Raw genomic sequence first — 16,088 nt, forward strand, 5'->3', positions numbered from 1 at the left:
AAAAAGAGAAGAAAAACTACCCATTCAAATCGGGGAGTAGTTTCAAGTTGGAGTTTTAAAATAATTTTAAAATAAAAAACAAAATTAAATAAAATAATGAATTACTAATTCAAATTGGGGAGTAGTTTCAAATTGGAGTTTTAAAATTATTTTNAAATTTAATACTCCCTCTGTTCCTATGTGTGATGATGTTTGACTGAGCAAGGAGTTTAAGAATGAAAGAAAGACTTCTGAAACTTGTCGTCTAAAACAAGCCATAGAAAATTTTATGGATATAAATCATTACATAATAATAAAATGAGAAGTTTAAAGTTAAATTGTTAAATATCGAAAGACGTCATTCTTTTTTAACATAATGTATCTTTTCGTATCATGCTATCATAGGTAAATGAGACGGAAAGTTTGCCGTAGGATAACTAGAATAAACAAGTAATATAACCTTATGCATAAGACATACGGGCCTATAAGATCAAAATGATCACTCATACACTAAACACAGGCCGACAAAGCCATACAAACTTTCATATACATGACATCTGTGTACAAGCCTCTAAGAGTAGATCAATACCATAAAGGTCGGGATAGGCCCCGCCATACTAATCAATACATGTCCAAATCATATTGGCCAAATAAGCAACTCCGGAGCAAACGGAGCGTACCAACACCTTCCGCTGAGCTGATAGCCTACTTGGAGGACTCTTGACCTGTCTATCGGGACCTGCGGGCATGAAATGCAGCGTCCCCAAGTAAAACGGGATGTCAGTCAAATATATACCGAGTATGTAAGGAATAATAATCAGTAAATAATAGACATGAGAGAAACATGGAGTAAAAGACTCGACATGTAAGTCTGGATAACTCTGTAAATCATGAAATACTTATAGTGTCATGCATATGCGTATGAATGTCATGTCGTGCATAGGTACATGTNTATATATATATAATAGGAGAGGCAAAGAAATGTTATAATGACAAGTGTCATAATTTCTACTAACAATATAATTATACTAAATATTGGATAATATAATAAATAAAAATACATAACGAAAAAATTATTTGATGACTATATAAGTCCCTTTAATTTAATGGTGATTTTATTTATTAAAATTTAGACAATATCTATTCTATTTATATAGAATAGGATAATCAAATAATTGTGATAATTCCAAATGTAACATCGAAAAATTAACAAAGTGACAAATATATTTTTAATATAGACCGCGCATCGCGCAGGTACGACTACTAGTATCCGTGAGTGTGGAGAACTTTTAATCTGTTATATGTTAGGGTATCATTGTAGGCATCCTAAAATTTGTTTTTTATAAATTTAATACTCCCTCTGTTCCTATGTGTGATGATGTTTGACTGAGCAAGGAGTTTAAGAATGAAAGAAAGACTTCTGAAACTTGTCGTCTAAAACAAGCCATAGAAAATTTTATGGATATAAATCATTACATAATAATAAAATGAGAAGTTTAAAGTTAAATTGTTAAATATCGAAAGACGTCATTCTTTTTTGGACCGACCAAAAGGAAAGAGTGTCAGAAAAAATTGGGAGTGCGGGAGTAGTAGATAGTCAATTACTTCAAGATGCAATGTAAAGACCAACCTTTTCCCCTCATGTCGGAGAGTTGCAGCAAATCCTGGGCATATTGGTACTTTATCAAATTCTGCAGGAACATATACAGATATTCATAAATCTGATAATTGACTTCAGAAAAATTGAGCAATGGAGCGCACAAGGTCGGTCCCATTGATTTGACGTTCAGCCGCATTTATCATTTGGGCAATCCTATTTTGGTTCCACGCTGAAATAGCACTAGAACACAACTGTAGTGCGATCATTAGCATTCTCTAGAATTTTTTGCCATGCTAATGATGGAAAGTTCCCTTCCTTTCAGTTGACAGTGGACAATTTTCACAACCAAAAGATATTACTGAAATACATCTGCCCTATCCACCATTTCTCCTCTTTAGTTTGGTGGATTATGAAAATTGAAGAAATGATATGCTGAATTGTACTATAAAACTTGTGCTGCATGTACTGTGACGTATGCTTGTTCATAGCTATGACAAACTGATAGGCTGAGTACTAGATAAATGAAAAGCAATTCTGATTGGAATTTGAACTTCTAGATACGGGGAAAAATGGAACAATGACTATTTACCATACCTTATCCCAAAAAAACATAAAAGAAACAGTTACGAATAAGTGGAGAAGCAAAATATGATATGATAAGTGAGGCATAGAAGTCCTTAATCATTGGAGATGTGTTATATGATTCTCCTTTGATTAGTTTTAAAGCCCTTAGCCAGTTTTTTCCATTTTATATGATGATATGCTTTCCATTTTGTTTCCTTTATAAAAGAGGAGCTGCTATAGAATTGTTTTCATGTCACAAGGTCTAAAGGGCTCTATTATTGGAGTGAGCAAATTGTCCCGTTTTCAGTTTTTCTTACTACTTGCTCCTTGGGCAAGTGTTAAGAAGAAATATCGCCATTTTTTTGTTTTCTATTCCTTTAATTCCATTGTGAATAGAAAATGGTCAATAAACCATTCTGCTGTCCTAAAGGTTGTAAGCTTGCCATCCATTGAATATAGAACCTTAGAGCTGCACATCTCGAAGGATGGAGGTGAAAACTGGCCTTTTCCCTTTCTCAGAATCTTATTACAACATAAAGAATGGAAGAACAACAATTCATTTTCATTTAAAGTAAAGAGACAGGAACGTTAGTATTAAATATTAGATGATGATTTTGAGTTTCTTTTGTTTTTGGTTCGTTCACTGTTTTCCATAGTCGGTTGGAGGGATAGTGGCCGCGGCGGGGAATGGTGGTGTAAGATCATGTCCTCGGGGGGCGGGGGTGGTGGTGGGGGTGAGCAAGGGGGCAGGGAGCGGCTCTGTGGGTGGGGCAGAAGGCAAGGGTGGGAAGGGGATAGCGGGCGCTCATAGATTGAGGATCGGGTCGTGGAACATAGGCACCCTGACGGGTAAGTCCATTGAGTTGGCGAAGATTCTTCAGAAAAGGAGGGTCAGCATAGCTTGTGTGCAGGAGACTAGGTGGAAAGGGTCGAAGGCGAGGAATGTAGACGGGTTTAAGCTGTGGTATCCTGGGGTCGTAAGGGGTAAGAACGGAGTGGGTATCTTGGTGGATAGGGATCTTAGGGAGTCCGTGGTGGAGGTTAGGCGAGTGAACGATAGGTTAATGTCTATTAAGTTGGTTATTGGTGGTTGCGTCCTCAATGTCATCAGCGCTTACGCGCCGCAAGCAGGCCTAGACGAGGAGGTTAAGAGGCGCTTTTGGGAGGGCTTGGACGAGTTGGTGAGTAGTATTCCCCAATCTGAGAAGTTAGTTATTGGAGGGGATTTTAATGGTCATATTGGGGCTGATGCTGGTGGTTATGGTGAGGTGCATGGTGGCTTTGGCCTTGGGGTTAGGAACGGAGGAGGCACTTCGCTGCTTGATTTCGCCAGGGCTTTCGAGCTTTTGATTGCGAACTCGTCATTTCAGAAGAGGGAGGAGCATTTGGTTACTTTCAAAAGTTCGGCGGCGAGGACTCAGATTGATTACCTCCTCCTCAGAAGGAGCGATAGAGGGTTGTGCAAGGACTGTAAGGTTATCCCGGGTGAGTCCCTTTCGACTCTTCATAGACTCCTAGTGATGGATGTCGGTCTCTGGGTGAAGAGGAAGAGGAGGGGTGCTTGGGGCAGGCCGCGGATTAGATGGGGAGCTTTGACTAAGGAGAAAGCCCAGGAGTTGGAGAGGAGGTTAGCTGATGGTGGAGCTTGGAGAAGTTCTGGGGAAGCGGACGCAATGTGGTCAGTGACGGCGAACTTGGTTAGGGAGGCAGCGCGGGATGTGCTCGGGGTAGCCAAGGTCTATTCAGGCAGACATCAGGGTGACTGGTGGTGGAACGATGTAGTCCAAGGAAAAGTGGAGGCGAAGAAGGCGGCGTTTGCTAAGTTGGCAGGGAGCTCAAGCGAGGAAGAAAGGAGAGTCAACAGGGAGACCTACAAGGTGGCGAGGAAGGAAGCGAAGCTGGCGGTCACGGAAGCATAAAATGCGGCGTTTGGTCGCATGTACGAGGAATTGGGGGAGAAAGGCGGGGACAGAAAGTTATTCAGGTTGGCTAAAGTGAGGGAGAGGAAGGCGCGGGATCTAGACCAAGTTAGGTGCATCAAGGACGAGGATGGTAGAGTTCTGATGGGGGAGTCTCAAGTCAAGCAGAGGTGGCAGGCGTACTTTCGGGACCTGCTTAACGAGGAGGGGGATCGAGACATAGAGCTAGGGGAGCTGGGGCATTCAGAGTGTCATAGAGACCTTGGGTACTGCAGACGCATTAGGATGGATGAGGTCGTGGGGGCTTTGCGTAGGATGTGTCGGGGTCGAGCGACCGGGCCAGACGAAATCCCGGTGGAGTTCTGGAATGCATGGGTAGGACAGGAGTGGAGTTGCTGTCTAGGTTGTTCAATGTGATCTTCAGGACTAAGAGGTTGCCGGAGGAGTGGAGGTGGAGTACAGTGGTGCCCTTGTATAAGAACAAAGGGGATATCCAGTGTTGTAACAACTATAGGGGTATCAAATTACTAAGCCACACCATGAAAGTCTGGGAGCGGGTGGTTGAGGCGAGGGTGAGGGAGATGACGTCTATATCCGTGAACCAGTTCGGTTTCATGCCGGGCCGCTCCACTACAGAAGCTATCCACCTTGTCAGGAGATTGGTGGAACACTTCAGGGATAAGAAGAAGGACCTGCACATGGTGTTTATCGACTTGGAGAACGCGTACGACAAGGTCCCAAGGGAGGTGCTATGGAGGTGTCTGGAGGCGAAGAGCGTGCCGGAAGCCTACATCAGAGTGATCAAGGACATGTACGATGGAGCTAAGACTAGGGTTAGGACGGTGGGTGGCGACTCAGACCATTTCCCGGTGGTAATGGGGCTTCATCAAGGATCTGCACTTAGCCCTCTCTTATTTGCTTTGGTGATGGATGCTCTGACACGCCATATTCAAGGGGATGTGCCATGGTGTATGCTATTTGCTGATGACATAGTCTTGATAGACGAGACGAGGGTCGGTGTTAACGAGAGGTTGGAGGTCTGGAGACAGACTCTCGAGTCTAAGGGTTTTAAACTAAGCAGGTCTAAGACAGAATACCTGGAGTGCAAGTTTAGCGCCGAGTCGAGCGAAGTAGGTCGGGACGTGAAGCTTGGATCTCAGGTCATCGCCAAGAGGGACAGTTTCAGATATCTTGGGTCGGTGATTCAGGGGGAGGGAGAGATCGACGGGGATGTCACTCACCGTATAGGGGCGGGGTGGTCGAAATGGAGGCTTGCATCAGGAGTCTTGTGTGACAAGAAAGTGCCACAGAAACTCAAGGGGAAGTTTTATAGAGCTGTGGTTAGACCTGCCATGTTGTATGGGGCTGAGTGCTGGCCGGTGAAGAACTCCCATGTCCAGAGAATGAAGGTTGCGGAGATGAGGATGCTCAGGTGGATGCGCGGGCTCACCAGGTTAGATAGGATTAGGAATGAAGTTATTCGGGAGAAGGTGGGGGTGGCCCTAGTAGATGAGAAGATGCGGGAAGCGAGGCTCAGGTGGTACGGGCATGTGCGGAGGAGAAGGCCCGATGCCCCGGTGAGGATTTGTGAGCGGCTGGCGGTGGTTGGCGCGAGTCGAGGCAGAGGGAGGCCCAAGAGGTATTGGGGAGAGGTGATTAGGCAGGACATGGCTAGAATGCGGATTTCCGAGGACATGGCCCTGGATAGGAAAGTCTGGAGGTCTAGTATCAGGATTGCAGGATAGGGGCGTCTAGAATTTCGTACTTCTGTCCCGGGGCTGGGGGGGGGGGGGTTGGTAGGGCTCTCCATAGATGATCTGTGTATTGTATTGTGCCCTCTTATGGTAGTTACTGGTCGATATATTTGCATGCCATTTTATTTATGGTTTATGTTTAGATAATTATTTATGTGATTTATGCTGGAGTTACTAATGCTCTATTGCTTTTTGTTTTTTGTTTTTGCTTTCCTTTTCCTTTTCCTGAGCCGAGGGTCGATTGGAAACAGCCTCTCTGCCCTTTCGGGTAGGGGTAAGGCCTGTGTACGTATTACCCTCCCCAGACCCCACCTTGTGGGACTATACTGGGTAGTTGTTGTTGTTGTTGTTTGTTTGTTTTTGGTTCGTTCTCGATCCTTGTGAACTTCTTGTTGCTACATATGGTATTTCTAAATTATAATGAAAACAATTACTCTCTCCATCCAAACAATGACCTGCTATGACATGTATTTATGAGTTAACTGCTCGAATATTTAAGTATATTGGGTTTGGTAGAGAAATGTTTAGAATGATACTAGTTTAATATGTAGAAAATGGACTAATTTGTTGCCAAGATGTCACGTTGGATTTTAAATCATATAAATAAGAATACTTTGAACTTGTAGAGGGAGAAAACCTTTTTATTCTAAAACATGTGCTGAGCTTTTCGGGATAGACCAAGAAAGTTGGTTATTGTCATCGGTTCAATGGAGAACCTTTTCACTTTTTGAGTCAGGGTAGGATAACTTTACTGTATATTGTATTTAGTTTGGCCTACTCTGTATCCTGAATGGTAAGGATACCTATTTTTCTTTTATTGTCAGATGATCCTCCTTTTTTGGCAGTTACTGCATAACAGTCTTAAGTCTGTACATTTGAAAGAAACCATGAGCTTTTGATGGGGTGGAGAACGACTATGTACATTTGAGGAATAGCTTCTCATTCCTAGTGTCTTTTGGTGCACCAGTGAGGTTCCAGTTTGTGTAAAAGAATTGGTATTGTTCATATGTTGTAGATTCTCTAACTTCTCATATACTGTTTTTTTACTGAAGTTTTCCGTTATTGATAAATTATTTACCTTCTAAAAAAGCTATGAAGTCCTTATATAGTAACACAAGTTTGGGGCAAAGGAGAAAGTTTTCGATGGTCTTGATGCTCTTGGAGACTTATAGACTAGCTTCTTCCTGGACTTTAGGGCAGCCTAATGCACTAAGCTCCCGCTATGCGCGGGGTCCGGGGAAGGACCAGACTACAAGGGTCTATTGTACGCAGTCTTACCCTGCATTTCTGCAAGAGGCTGTTTCCACTGGACTTTGTTATATTCAACAACACAACAACAACAACAACCCAGTAGAATCCCACAAGGACTTTGTTATATTCAAAAAATAAAATAAAATAAAATGAGAAAAACCATTATCTTAAACCTAGCATGGCTGCCAGCTAGAGGATTATAATCATGATAGGATTCAATCTTTATCAATATCTTGTTTACAGTGAAGGTGGTAATGTTCACCTTGGATTTTCTGCTATCTCGCATCTTAAATCGATCTTGTATGATCTGCTTTCCTCATAACAGCTGTCTGTTTCTGTGCAGATAAGTCAGCTATCTTGGGACACCTTAACTCTCATGGATCTCAGAATGCCCTAGCAGGTCCAGTGGAAGCAGAGGAAAATGTTAGATGCTTCCTTATTTTCACCTCCTCTTGATGCATATTCCCTGCTCTATCTTGGAGTTTACTCTATCAAGCTGCTAACAAATGAAATAGCGGATATCCTTCTCCCTCTAGGCCTCTACTATGATAAAGAGCTTACTTAATTGTTACGCTGACTAATGTGGCATGATTTCACCTTGTAACTTAAACTGCTGCTCCATGCTTTTTTTTGGGTCGTACAAAAAGAAAGAAATCGAAGATGCTTTGAAGGAAGGGCAGATCTACTAATAAGATCAAATATAAGTGTCTATATCTTTTCGGTTTTTGGTGTAAGTTGCTTAATGTACATGTTATTGATGCATTACTAGATCTTCAGTACCCTACAATTGTAAAAGATATGAAAGGTGTATAGAGACTGAGTTATTCTTTTGGCTGTATAGAGTACAGACAGCACCAGCTTGGTGCAATTTCATCAATAAAATTCTTCACTTATCAAAAAAAGAAATTGTTGTGCTCCACCTAAGCTGTCAGCGGGCGGTGGTATGCTTTGACTGATGATACTGAACTAGCTTTTATTTCTGATAAGATGTCATTTACACATGGGTAACAGTACAATTACATATGAGAACACAGCTTTTAGTGGCTGCCGGTAAAAACCTGGGTCCGAAAGAGATAAAAATAAAGATTGTTATCAAAAGAAACAGGTTTTTACTTTCTTACTGGGAGCATGCATCATTTTTGCGTGGGATGATAGTCACAAACATGTCTCGAAAGATTCTCTTTGTTGTTATTTGCAACCCATATGCCGTTCTGCTCCTGATTTGGTGTACCATCTTATTACAGAGGCAGAAAACAAAGAAAGAAGTGATGGAGGAAATTATTCAAAAGAGTAAATTCTTTAAGGTTTGTCATTGTTTAATGTCTTATTGTTGCAATCTGATAAGGGAATGGTTTGTTTACTTGCCATATGTTTGACAATTCTTTCATTTTTTCCTACATTGTTAGGCCCAAAAAGCAAAGGACAGAGAAGAAAATGATGAATTAACTGAACAATTGGACAAAGACTTTACATCGCTGGTGGAGTCGAAAGCCTTATTGTCACTGACCCAACCAGACAAGATAAATGCTCTGAAGGCTCTTGTGAACAAGAACATTTCAGTTGGTAATGTGAAGAAAGATGAGGTAGCTGATGTTCCCAGAAAAGCATCTATTGGAAAGGTATAAGTGGGGTTTTTTTTCCGATTGCCGGATACATTCCTGATGGATACCGAGCATCCTAGTCTTTCCTCCTTTCATATGCCTTAATGTATTTTGTTCACCATCTCTTTTAGGTTTCTAATGCATCATCCATGAACAAATTACCAATAATCTTTCTTTTGATTATATTAGATTTGTCTATGTTGACCACTTTAGATTCCTAATTTGTTTCAGGAAAAGCCTGACACTTATGAGATGCTTGTTAGTGAGATGGCACTGGATATGCGTGCTCGCCCATCAGACCGGACAAAGACTCCTGAGGAAATTGCGCAGGAGGAGAAAGAACGTCTGGAATTGTTGGAGGTATGACTGCTACGACAGAATCTAGAGCTCCTTGTGTCTCTTTATACCATGCATTACAAATGACAGTATTTGGTGCATGATGGAGAAAGTGGTTACATTTCTGTTAGTAAATTGCACAATTATTTTCTAGACCAACTCAAGTCCTTTTGACAGTGTTTTCTTTTTGAGGATTGAGGATCCTGTTTCTATTGATTAATTTTAACATAGCTGCTCTAATATTATCCGTATGTGCTTTCAAGTGGTTGTAATGTATGACTTCATTGATTGCTGGGTGTTTGATGTTCTTGCATCATCATTAGTGTTCTTTAATGCCTTCATCAGGAAACTGGCCACTGTGTATTAGTAGTGATTGCTTTTTCGAGCACTTTCGCATGGTAATGTTCTAAAACACAATAAATTCCCTTAGCAGGGAAATTTAGCTGGATTATTATTTCAAAGATCTACACTATTACGATAGGCATCGTTTTGGTAGGATAAGGAGCATTTATGTTTTGGGTATAGTAGATATTTTCTAATCAAAACTTCTTCATTTTTCAGCAAGAACGTCAGAAGAGAATGGCTGCTGCTGATGATGAGAGTGATGAAGATGGAAATGCATCTGATGATAACAGTAAATTGGTCAAAGACCCAAGAACTGTATCTGGCGATGATCTTGGGGACGATCTCGAGGAGGTGCCTAGAACTAAGTTGGGTTGGATTGGCGAAATTTTGAGAAGAAAAGAAAATGAACTTGAGAGTGAAGATGCTGCTTCTAGTGGGGATTCGGACGATGGTGAGGATGAAGGAAGTGACGATGGGGAAGATGAAGGAAATGATGATGGAGAAGATGAAGGAAGTGATGAGTATGATGAAGAGCAAGGAAAGACACAGACTATTAAGGACTGGGAGCAAAGTGACGATGATATTATTGATACTGAGCTAGAGGATGATGACGAAGGTTTTGGTGATGATGCTAAGAAGGTGGTGAAAATAAAGGACCATAAGGAGGTATCCATCAAGGGAAAACAAGTTGGCACTTTACAAACCGAAAAAGAAAAAGTGACAAGGAAGCATCGACAAAACGAACTTCCCTATACAATTGAAGCGCCCAAAACCCTTGAGGAGTTTACCTCATTGATAGACAATTGTTCTGATGATCAAGTTATTGAAGCAATTAGGAGAATTTGTCAATAACTGTAGCAGCAGAGAATAAAAAGAAAATGCAAGTATGACACTCTGTTCTCACTGTAATTTCTTTAAGATTGATGTTTGACCTCTGAGACTTTCTTCCTTCTCCTTTGTGTGAACAAATGGTATGAAGTTTTGCCTTGAATTTTTAAGAGCATTCACCATTTAACTGTATTTACCATTACCTATGAAAATATAAATTAATGAATGTTCATGTGAATATATCTGTACGTTGATCGAAACTGCATGTTGTGTTGTTAGATGATAAGGTTATGGGTAGTGTGAACTAGACAAGTCATTTTTGGTGGGTAAGTCTTTGCTACCTCAATTGCTTTATAAGTAGCTTGTTTCTTTCGTCAGGTTTTTTACGGGGTATTGCTGCAATATTTCGCTGTGTTGGCAAATAAGAAGCCATTGAATTCCAAGCTTTTAAATTTGCTTGTAAAGCCACTTATGGAGATGAGTGCAGTGAGTCCATACTTTGCAGCTATATGTGCTCGCCAAAGGCTACAAAGGACAAGGGCACAGTTTTGTGAAGATCTTAAAAATACAGGTTGGGTTGGATAACCTGTTTGTTTCTTTAATTGTTCTTTCTATCTCAGCTTGCATTCCTTGGCTTTACTTCTTGTGTTTAATTCATTTCGTCCATCCTCACAGGAAAAAGCAGTTGGCCATCTTTGAAGACCATCTTTCTGCTGAGGCTTTGGTCCATGATATTTCCATGCTCTGATTTTCGCCATTGTGTCATGACTCCTGCTATATTACTAATGTGTGAATACCTTATGCGGTGTACCATCATTAGTGGAAGAGATATTGCAATTGCTTCCTTCTTGTGCTCTTTGCTGCTAAGTGTAAGTGGATACCATGTTTCATTTATCTCCCATGCGCTGAAATTGATCATTTGTTTAAATTACGAGCGCTGGAATTTTGTTTGGTAAAGTATTCTGTGCCATCGGAGCACATATTGTTTCCGCCTGTATAATCTTCATCTTAATCAAAGCAGCATCTAGACTTCTGGATGTGTAGTGTACTGTCTCAGCCTAGTACATATCTTCTTACTTTATTAATAGTATCTGCGCCGTAGTAAACTTCTGCAGCTTACCCTCCTTGGTCTAATTTCGTCATTCATCTATCTTTGAAACAATTTATAGTTATCTCCTTTGTTTCTCCCTCTTTCTGCTTAGTTTTTTGATTAATAAATTCCCTCTTCCCCTGCCTAGTTTTGTATTTAATACATCATTTTAGTCCAGTGTGAGATCAACGATTCCTTAGAGATCTAGTTGCTTTTTAAGTCACGGCTTTAATTGCAAACATTTTCAATATCTTGCTCATTTGCTTGTATACCTCTTATTAGATTCATTTGTGATCTTCTAAAGATTTTGGTTTACACACGTGGTGTTTCTCATGCTCGAGATATGAATTCATACCCTAGCTTTGCTTGTTTAAGGTGTAAAAGGCTTCAGAAACTTTATTAGTTCTGTTCACAATCTGTAAGAGTTACTTCTGATGTACCTCTTGTACATGTCTGCATACACTTGATATTGTTACATATATTCAAATTTACCTCATCAAAGAAATAAAAAAAGGCTTCAAAAATTTTGTCACCTGAAATTTATAGGTGTCAATCTCAACAGTCAACAAGAACAACAACAACAAACCCAGTGTAGTCCCACAAGTGGAGTCTGGGGATGGTAGAGTGTACGGAGACCTTATCTTTGCCTTTAGAAAGGCAGAGAGGTTGTTTCCGGTAGACCCTCGGCTCAGGAAGGGAAAGGGAAGGGGCAATAACAAGCAAACCAATCTAACAACCGAAGCGAAAATACAAAACTAACGCTAAGTAATGCAATCAAAAAACCGAAACAAGGCAGCAACATAATAGCAATCTAGGGATAAAACACGAAGGACACTAAGTGATGTATCAAAGCTACTGTGACAAACAAGGACAACACTCGGCTACCTAACCATCTACCTTTATTCTCAACCTCCACACCTTCCTATCCAATGGTCATGTCCTCAGTCAGTTGGAGCAATGCCATATCTCGCCTAATCACCTCTCCCCAATACTTCTTCGGCGTGCCTCTACCTCTTCGCTGGCCCTCCAAAGCTAGCCTCTCACACCTCCTCACCGGGGCATTAGTGCCTCTCTTTTTAACATGCCCGAACCATCTAAGTCTCACCTCCCGCAGCTTATCCTCGACAGGGGCCACACCCATCTAGGTGTCAATCTCAGATTTTTTATTTGGTTGTCTTTTTTTTGAACAGGAAATTTGGTAGACGGTCTTAAATTTCACTTTTCCTTACTCATAGGTAATGTCAGAATGCTGTTATTTAGCATCTCGCAATTCGGTCTCTTTAGTTCTTTGCAGGTTTAAAGAGTTCATATGAAAGAACTTATTCCCATATCATTTTGTTTTGACACCAATGCGCCCAGGCAAATTAGAGGCTAGGTAACCCAGGTAGTGATATAGAAGTGCCTCATGTATCCAAGTGATTACCAATTTATCCAATGAGCTGAGCAAAGCCCACTGTCTAATACTCCCTTGTTCCCTATTTGTTATTACTTTTGTTGTCTGTTCCAAAAAGATTGCACCGTTCTATATTTCGAAAGTACTTAACTTAAACACTCATCTTGTCATTGGTACGGCTTTGTTGCAATCTCAACTGGAAACGAAAACTAATACTTTAATATGTGTAATTTTTTTCTATTTAGCTTATTATAGAAATTCTTTGTTTCTTCCTTAGAGTTTGTGTTCGGTCAAACACAGTCAAACAAATTGGAATAGAGGGAGTATCTTGCTAAAGTCACTCAACATTTAGGTTCAGGTAGTGCTTAGGACTTTCTCAGGTTAATGGAACCAGATTATTTGCAATAGTCAACTAGTCATCCCCCTTGCACCTATGAGTGACTGCACTCGACTCAAGTTGGTTAGGGTAGCTATGTGTGATTTATACTCAACTGCGGGTCAAACAGCACGTGAAAAAAATTAAAGATCGGTTGATCGTAGGAACGCACATTTTGGGATTAGGTTTTTATTTCGTTTATTCTCAAAAACATTCTTCCTGGTTGATGGTGTTTGCAATTACAGAATGATCATATGAACTTAGTTCTCCAAGCTTATGGATATCAACTTCTTGCCCTGCAGGTAATTAAACAATCTCAGAAGTTTTGTCCTGAGGCTATAGTATTTATTCAAACTTTGCTGATGGCGGCTTTAGACAGAAAACAGCGGTCTAATTCCCAGGTTTGGCTTAGCTGAAGCTTATGATGTTCTTCTTGCTAATCTAATTCTTGAAGCTGTTAACCATCGCCCTTGTCTTATTTTGCAAATACTTTTTATTGTCATTGGGATGTGTTTTGGTTGCTTCCTTCCACTTGTGAATTGACAGGCATGTTCTTGTGCTGCAGTTGGATAACCTTATGGAGATCAAAGAACTTGGGCCTTTGCTTTGTATACGCAGTAGCAAAGTGGAGATGGATTCTTTAGATTTTCTTACGCTGATGGACTTACCAGAGGACTCTCAGTATTTCCACTCTGATAACTACAGGTCAGTTAGCGTTCTATTGACATGCATATGGACAAATCTATTAGAGGAATCCCAAAGTTCGTTAAATTGTTAAATATGGCTCTATGTTAAGATACTTGAAACAAATTAGAAATATGTTCAATAAGTCTCTGTCTAGGTCCATTCAAGATGTGGTTTGTTATTCTAACTTTCAATATCCTAATATTATGATTGTCAGTCAGCTGGTTAACATAACAAGTATCTCTGCTTGAAATTCTACACCTATTTTGCTTTTCTGGGAACCTGGAACTTGATGCGATTTTATGGTTTCTCATTCAGAACCAGCATGCTTGTAACAGTTCTGGAAACCCTGCAAGGATTTGTAAATGTTTATAAGGAACTTATTTCTTTTCCTGAGATTTTCATGCTAATTTCAAAATTATTATGCAAAATGGCTGGAGAAAATCATATTCCAGATGCATTAAGGGAGAAGATCAAGGATGTTTCCCAATTAATTGATACGAAGGCTCAGGAACATCACATGCTGCGTCAACCACTGAAAATGCGGAAGAAAAAACCTGTGCCCATCAGGATGCTTAATCCGAAATTTGAGGAAAAGTAATATACTTCCTTACTGCATTATCTTAAATTAAACGAATCAAATTGTTTGTTTCCTATTGAGCTTAATCATCTTCTGATCATCTACTTCTACAGCTTTGTCAAGGGTAGAGATTATGATCCAGATCGTGAGCGTGCTTAAATGAAAAAGTTGAAGAAACGTCTGAAACAGGAAGCTAAAGGTGCTGCACGTGAACTGGTAAAGGATAATAGGTTCTTGGCCGAGGCGAAGGAAAGAGAAAAGGCCCTACTAGCCGCAGAAAAGGCTGAGAAACATGGGAAAAATCTTGCTTTTCTTCAAGAACAAGAGCATGCATTTAAATCAGGACAATTGGGAAAGGGCCGGAAGAGAAGAAGATGAAATTAGCTTTTGGTTGTCACTTGGAAGATCTTATTCTCAAATGCTTCCTGGTTTTTGGTAAGGTTTTATTCTTTATGTTGCATTAACAGTGAACATATAATCAAATTTTCCCCATTTGTTTGTCATGTTCAAATATCTGAACCAAATGTGGTCGTCATATGTAGTAGATGTAGATACTAATGAACAACCCATAATGCTACACATCAGTGTTAATGATACAAAATGTTGAATGTTTGCTCCATTATTCCAGGGCAAGGAAGATGCAGAATATTGGAAGTACAGAGGGATTGAACGAACTATTGCGTGCTCTGAGTGCTGGATTCATGTGGTTACTATATGTGCCTTCTCTCTTTCCCTCCAACTGTGATGCCACTGAAATTAGTTGCTGTATTGGTCATATCATAGGCTCGAGCTGTGAAGTGGAAGAGAACTCAATTTTTGTTTTTATGTCTTATAGCTGAAGATCAGTTTTGTCCAACTCCATAGGCGAATGTAATGTTGAGTTGTAAGAAGGGATAACTATGTTCCTCGGACTGATGCGCGTTGTTACTTGTTTCATGTTGTATTTGTCATTTGCATCTAACAGAAGAAAGTATCAGTTCATTAGTGTTAAACCATTCTCCGATTGCCACCACCTGTTATTCATGGATCTGAGATTTTTGCATATGTTAGCCCTCGCGACCATAGTTAATTTAACCATTGAAATAGTATCAGATCGGTTAAAATTCTAGTAAAAGTGGTACTAATGTTACTCCTAAATAAACTACTTCAGTTGTAGCAAATCCAGAGAAATGGTTAAAGCTGGACAAGCAGTTCCATTGATTTAGCTATGAAATATGGTTCTATATGAAAATGCTAATTACGCGAAACAAAATAAAAAATAAATATAAATTTTTGGTAGAACAATAAGAAGAAATGTCTCTTTCCTGGGTATACTTTAGAGAAACTTTATTTTAAGAAAAGGACTATAGTTTAATCATATTTCTCATAATATTCCACAAGTCTTTTCACACATGTCAAATATAACATGTCTAACTCAAACAAGTTCCAAGTTATCGGATGCTTGAAGCTCATGTGGTTTTATAAAGAATCAAAGTTTATTTAAGTACTAGTTCTGGTTTCTCCTTAGTCCTTAGGAGTGATTAGTGAGGGTAACCCCTATTCTAGGCTATAGTTAGCATTAGTGAAATTATTATAAATAAATTATTACCCATTTAGGTATGAAATTAATTTTTGACGTTCAACGTGCAAAAAAATAAAATTACTTGGTGATAAAATTTTTAAAAATATTACGTTGACTTTGACTGTTTCGTAAAACATATGTAAGTTGTGTGAATTATATATATATATATATATATATATATATATATATATATATATATATATATATATATATATATATATATATAT

General features: G+C 39.7%; 2 protein-coding genes across 2 annotated transcripts; both read left to right on the top strand.

Moving 5' to 3' along the window:
• Nucleotides 4,644-10,145, top strand: LOC109227645 (mitotic apparatus protein p62-like). Its single transcript, XM_019392845.1, has 8 exons — nt 4,644-5,021; nt 5,112-5,304; nt 7,411-7,490; nt 8,312-8,371; nt 8,474-8,686; nt 8,900-9,028; nt 9,566-10,066; nt 10,113-10,145. Exons 1-8 carry the CDS (start codon nt 4,644-4,646, stop codon nt 10,143-10,145), a joined length of 1,587 nt encoding a protein of 528 aa, XP_019248390.1.
• Nucleotides 13,369-15,215, top strand: LOC109226614 (probable nucleolar complex protein 14). Its single transcript, XM_019391434.1, has 5 exons — nt 13,369-13,437; nt 13,602-13,741; nt 14,039-14,317; nt 14,414-14,735; nt 14,929-15,215. The coding sequence occupies exons 1-4, from the start codon at nt 13,399-13,401 to the stop codon at nt 14,457-14,459; spliced, it is 504 nt and encodes a 167-aa protein (XP_019246979.1). The 5' UTR covers nt 13,369-13,398; the 3' UTR covers nt 14,460-14,735; nt 14,929-15,215.

The sequence above is a fragment of the Nicotiana attenuata genome, chromosome 6 (genome assembly GCF_001879085.1).
Source record: "Nicotiana attenuata strain UT chromosome 6, NIATTr2, whole genome shotgun sequence".
NCBI classification, from domain to species: Eukaryota; Viridiplantae; Streptophyta; class Magnoliopsida; order Solanales; family Solanaceae; genus Nicotiana; species Nicotiana attenuata.

Coding starts and splice junctions, on each gene's coding strand:
- LOC109227645 (XM_019392845.1), top strand. CDS start 4,644: ATGACGTCTATATCCGTGAACCAGTTCGGTTTCATGCCGGGCCGCTCC. Junction 5,022..5,111: donor CACGCCATATTCAAGGGGAT/GTGCCATGGTGT, acceptor GTCTGGAGACAG/ACTCTCGAGTCTAAGGGTTT. Junction 8,372..8,473: donor AAAAGAGTAAATTCTTTAAG/GTTTGTCATTGT, acceptor CTACATTGTTAG/GCCCAAAAAGCAAAGGACAG.
- LOC109226614 (XM_019391434.1), top strand. CDS start 13,399: ATGGCGGCTTTAGACAGAAAACAGCGGTCTAATTCCCAG. Junction 13,742..14,038: donor TTCCACTCTGATAACTACAG/GTCAGTTAGCGT, acceptor TTTCTCATTCAG/AACCAGCATGCTTGTAACAG. Junction 14,318..14,413: donor AATCCGAAATTTGAGGAAAA/GTAATATACTTC, acceptor CTACTTCTACAG/CTTTGTCAAGGGTAGAGATT.